Raw genomic sequence first — 5,564 nt, 5'->3', positions numbered from 1 at the left:
GGTAAATCACGGAATAATGTATTTATACTTCCATTGCAATGCACGGGAAATTATCTAGTGCAATAAAACTTTAATATAAGGAGATATGCATATATTTGAAATTATTAATGATCACCAGGCAATTTGAAGTGATATAATCTCTAATATCAAAGAGGGTGTTGTTTTCATCGCCTCCCCTCCTTCCTCTGTTTTTCCTCCCCATGACCCCCTCCCTTCTTGGTTTTCTGTTGATTTTTTGGCACTCTCAACCGATGTCGCACAAAATTTAAATCAACATAAGTAGAGTAACTTCGACTAATCAAAACCAAATCAGTACTTTTCCAAAGTCACGTCATGCATTAACTCAATCAAATCGAAGCAAATCTTCCCAAAATCACACCTAAATCGAAACTTTTCTTTCTTCCACTATGAATACCCAAATCAAATCAGATCTTATCAAAACTTTAACTAACTCAAATCTTTCCTTGCAGTCCCTACCCATACTCAAATCAAATTAAATCTTATCAAAATATAGAGTATGGCGAATGTAAGGCATATGTTAGGTATAATTAGTGTTGATACATTAGAATATGTATGTGTTCGTTGCACCACACATGCAATTAGCTAATCATAGAGAATATATGAGATCAAGTTTACACTTCGGAAAATATGAGTACAAAGTCTTCTCATCAGACGTCATCTACTCATTCAGAATGATGAAGATGGTCGACCACAATTCAATGTATTTTTTTCAAAGGTGTTTATATTGTTGGTTTGGTTAATAGATTTGAGTTTTTTTTTGGAAAGAAAAACAATATTGACAAAGAAAATGAATACCAAAAACCCAGATATCATAATGACTTTCAGAAGGCATGTGGTCGGACTTTCTATAAAAAGAAATTTTTGAGAAACCGATAGGAGCACTGTCTTTTCATATATATATAGAAGAAGAAAACAGATGATTTATTTCATGTACATGAGTGACAAGTGAAAGGAACTTGACGAAAACCCCTAGTCCTCGACACACACATGCAAATTAACCAATACTCAACCCGCAAAAAAAATTAGAATTTTTTTTAACCAATACTCTCGCTGACTTTGTATAATTTTTCAGGATTTATTATTCGATGACTGAGATATTTGCAAAACGCATGGACTGCAGTTAGCGCGGCCGGTTCTTATACGCTAATTTTTTTAAGATATTTGCAAAACGCATGTAGTAAGTAATAAAATAATATTAAAATATAGCATGCTAAAAGTATTATACACAAACATTTTTTACATTCGTGGCTCATATTTAAAATATACAAAATATTGAATACAAACATTTACAAAATATTTATGACCATTAACTTGTGAATAATTTTCACTTGTGACCTATATACAATTTATTTTACATAATTTAAGTATTACCACTATTGAATATTCATATCAACATGTTATTTTCTAAATTATGAATATTAATTATTATACAAACATTGTCTCAAATGACATACTTATGAGTTATAGTTTAAGAAATATTTGTATTCTTATACGAGCATTTATTTGAATTTATATGAACTTCTTTAAATGACTCATACAGATATTTGTATATTTATTAATTTAGTTATATGTATATTTATAAAATTAATAAGTGGATATTTTATGAAAGTACATGAAAATTTTCTGAATGTTTTTTCTTTTATGTTTATGTTCATTATTTATAACACATGATTATAGTTTACATACATAAAGTACTTCAGCCGTTCCTATTTATAAGTACTTTTAGAGATTTAAATAAGAACTATACGGATGTATATAGACATATTTTACAGTAATATACATTCACAGATTTTGTTCCTTATGTAGTCTTAATTAAAATCTTTAAAAAGACTTATATTTAGGAAAAGAGGGATTATATCCACAAAAAAAGGAAAGGAGGGATTATACTTGTTGTTTGGAGGCAACAATTGTCTTTGACTGGAGTGGCAGGTTCGATTGCAGGTCTTTTTGTGGTCGCTAGTTGGATTCCCTCCCTATCTATCTTTTTTAACTCAGTATCAAAAAACTCAATTTACATTGTTTAACGATACTAACATAAAATATTTGTATTCAAATGAGACAATAAATTCCCAAGGCTGTAGTGGCTAGTTGCCCATGCCCCGTACATTTAACAATTTTATTTCTCATATATGTAGGACGCTGAGAACTAGTATTTATTTTAACCCACACCAGGGGGTTTTTTGTTGAAAAAAAATATTAAGAGTGTTTTCGCGAAAAAGCAGGCCACACGCCATCGTCTCCGACTTTGAGTCGCTGACAACGGGCCCCATGCCATGATGTCATGCCTAGTCAGCCCCGTGGACGTATTCAGCAGCAATTTGCACCGTATTTGCACGCCTCAGACAAGTTGTTGCACCGTTTCAATGTACATAACAAATTTTAGCACTAAAGTGACTTTTCGCGCCAAGTTCAAGCACCGATGGTGTAATTGACTCTAGTTTTACTGATAGTAAAAAAATATTTGTTTCACCCGCTATTTTGACGACCCCTCTGCCGCCAATAGAGCTCCACACATCGAGTGACGAAGACCATTTCATCTCGAAGCAATATCTGGATCGCATGTACTAGTGGTTCAACTGTTATCCGGTGAATGCACAAACGCACAAAGCATAGCAGCAACTCATCGAGACCAAGTCAAGCCTAAAGAAACGGACAAGCATGTACAAGTACCCGTGACATTCCCAAGGCGGCGCATCTCTCAACTCCAGGCGGCGGAAGAGAAAGAAATAGCAAAGTGGATCGACAGAGCAGCTGCCGCCCGTAGCACAGCACACCGGCACTTCCCGTCGACAAAGCATCTTCTCCACTGCGCCCTGCCTTTTTCTCACACACACACACACACACAGCCTTTTTGTCTTACGTACACTGGTCTAGTGCTCATCTGCCCACCGCCCCACCAACCGGTGCCATCCTCACCCGGATTGTGCTTTTAAACTCTTGGATCTGCAGAGCTGTATTCATCGACGATCCCTTTCCCCAATGGCTGCGCAGGTGGCCGGTTCCGCCACTGCCAACTCCCTGCTCCTCGTCCTCTTCCTCTCGTCCTGCTCCGCCGCCGTGGCCATCCGGACGCACGGCCGTGGCTACGTGTCGGCGGTCGGTGACCCTGGCATGCAGCGCGACGGCCTCCGCGTGGCCTGGGAGGCCTGGAACTTCTGCAACGAGGTCGGCCAGGAGGCCCCCGGCATGGGCAGCCCGCGCGGCGCCGACTGCTTCGACATCCGTAAGAGCTCGCATTCCCTTGGCTTGCTCTGAATCAGAATTGTTTCCTGATGATGCAATTCCGTCGAAACATTCTTTGCGCGCGCATTATTATTACGCAGATCTGGATGGAGACGATGCCGATATCTACTCTATTTGCTGTTAAAAAAGTCGATTGTTATGCAGAGGCCACCGACGACGCGCAGGGCCAGCCCGTGTACAAGGTGGTGCACCGCGTGACCGACGCCGACAACGCCCTCCGCGCCGGCGACCCGTTCCCCGGCACGTCGGCGAACTCCACCGTCACTGACACCGACCGCTACGCGGCGGCCAAGGAGCTCTACCTCGGAGACCGGTGCCAGGTGCCGGACAGCCCGGTGCCGTGGCAGTTCTGGATGGTGATGCTCAAGAACGGCAACCTGGACACGACCGCGGCCATCTGCCCCGACAACGGCCGCCCGGCGCGCCCGTTCGCGCAGACCTCCCGGTTCCCCTGCCCCGGCGGCACGGGGTGCATGAACCAGCCGCTGGTGTTCCACAACCGCACCGCGCTGGACGATGCCGGCCGGTGGCTCCGCGGCGGGCTGTCCGGCACGTACGAGCTGGACGCGACGGATCTCGGGAGCAACGACGTGTCATACTACTCGGTGGTGTGGGAGAAGCAGATCGGTCGGACGGACGGCGCAGGCTGGGTCTTCCACCACAAGCTGCGGACGTCGGCCAAGTACCCCTGGCTGATGCTGTACCTGCGGTCCGACGCCACCAGGGGCTTCTCCGGCGGCTACCACTACGACACCAGAGGCATGACAAAGATAGTAAGTGGTTCTGTTAAGTCGTCATCCGTTTTTACTACCACCAGATTTTGTCTGATGACGTGGTAACTTATTTTCTCTCTCGCCCTGTCAGGTGCCGGAGTCACCAGATTTCAAGGTGAGGCTGACGCTGGAGGTGAAGCAGGGCGGGGGACCCAACAGCCAGTTCTACCTGATGGACATGGGGAGCTGCTGGAAGAACGACGGCGCGCCGTGCGACGGCGACACCGCCACGGACGTGACCCGGTACAGCGAGATGATCATCAACCCGGAGACGCCGGCGTGGTGCCAGCCGGGGCGCAGGGACCAGTGCCCGCCGTGGCACACGTTCCGCAACGGCACGCGCGTGCACCGCGACGACACCGCGCGGTTCCCCTACGGCGCCTACCATGTGTACTGCTCGCCGGGGAACGCGCGGCACGCCGAGCAGCCGACGACGTACTGCGACCCCTACAGCAACCCGCAGCCGCAGGAGATCCTGCAGATCGTGCCGCACCCGGTGTGGGGCGAGTTCGGGTACCCCACGGCCAAGGGGCAGGGCTGGATCGGTGACCCCAGGGCATGGGAGCTCGACGTCGGGGCCTTGTCGCACGCGCTGTATTTCTACCAGGTAGCGGTATCTGTCCTGTCCATCATGTGACTGTTTCTCGTCCGCGATCTTCTAGGATGCAGCTATGAAAATGAATGCTGGCTGATTTCCATGGCTGCAGGATCCCGGCACGCCGCCGGCGAAGAGGCGGTGGTCGTCGCTTGACGTCGGCACCGAGATCTATGTCAGCAAGAAGGCGGAGGCGGAGTGGACGCTGAGTGGGTTCGACATTCTTGTTCCCAATAAGTGTATCACATCACAAGGGGGAACCGTCAGTAGCTGTTGGTAATGTAGGTGAAAGGTCATTCTCCCAACTCATAAAAAAGGTTCATTCTCATACGTAGCATAAGCTTTGAAGCAACATGCACGTACGACACATCTACCAAATTGAGTACTCCATTTTTTATTTGCCAAAGACTGTCCTGGTTGAACAACCATACAAGCCCACCAACATCTCTATATACCTAATATTAAAAACGAATGCTTTCACAGTACTTCATACATCATCTCTTTATATCCAATGATTGTGTGTTAACCATAAAAATTAACGGCTGAGATTTAAAATATATCTACACATAGTTTTCTTGATATATACAAAAAATATCATTGTCGAGTATGTTCTGCCGAAGGCCATATGCACACGATTTGCCTATAGCAGCCGTAAGTATATGTATACACCCGATGCATATAAAAAAGAACGGAAACACTAACGCTCACACGTGTGGATGTTTGCATCTCGCCCACACGTGTGGATCTGCGTCTGTTTGTGGGTGCACAAATTTTGGCATGTTATGGTGCCATGTAGGACTGGGTTGATGTGTGGGCATTCATTCGGTCGTCCACACGTCCGTTTCACCACACGGAGGAGCCGGTGTGTGGGCGTTTAGCAGTTCGCCCACACGTCAATTTTCACTCATGCACAAGGGCCGGTGTGTGGGCAT

At 45.8% G+C, this 5,564-nt stretch overlaps 1 protein-coding gene across 1 annotated transcript; it reads left to right on the top strand.

Moving 5' to 3' along the window:
- The first annotated feature begins 2,711 nt into the window (after window positions 1-2,711).
- Window positions 2,712-5,122, top strand: LOC123092922 (uncharacterized). Its single transcript, XM_044514780.1, has 4 exons — window positions 2,712-3,244; window positions 3,409-4,037; window positions 4,129-4,644; window positions 4,745-5,122. The coding sequence occupies exons 1-4, from the start codon at window positions 3,001-3,003 to the stop codon at window positions 4,910-4,912; spliced, it is 1,557 nt and encodes a 518-aa protein (XP_044370715.1). The 5' UTR covers window positions 2,712-3,000; the 3' UTR covers window positions 4,913-5,122.
- Window positions 5,123-5,564: the final 442 nt, after the last annotated feature.

Source organism: Triticum aestivum, chromosome 4B, assembly GCF_018294505.1.
Source record: "Triticum aestivum cultivar Chinese Spring chromosome 4B, IWGSC CS RefSeq v2.1, whole genome shotgun sequence".
Classification (NCBI taxonomy): domain Eukaryota; kingdom Viridiplantae; phylum Streptophyta; class Magnoliopsida; order Poales; family Poaceae; genus Triticum; species Triticum aestivum.
The sequence above is the reverse complement of the archived record's forward strand: the minus strand, read 5'-3'. Positions and strand labels throughout refer to the sequence as shown.

Bases quoted from the DNA above. Each gene is read 5' to 3' on its own strand.
- LOC123092922 (XM_044514780.1), top strand. From the start codon at position 3,001: ATGGCTGCGCAGGTGGCCGGTTCCGCCACTGCCAACTCCCTGCTCCTC. The intron at 3,245-3,408 runs GTAAGAGCTCGC...ATTGTTATGCAG, and splicing joins CGCCGACTGCTTCGACATCC to AGGCCACCGACGACGCGCAG. The intron at 4,038-4,128 runs GTAAGTGGTTCT...TCGCCCTGTCAG, and splicing joins CCAGAGGCATGACAAAGATA to GTGCCGGAGTCACCAGATTT.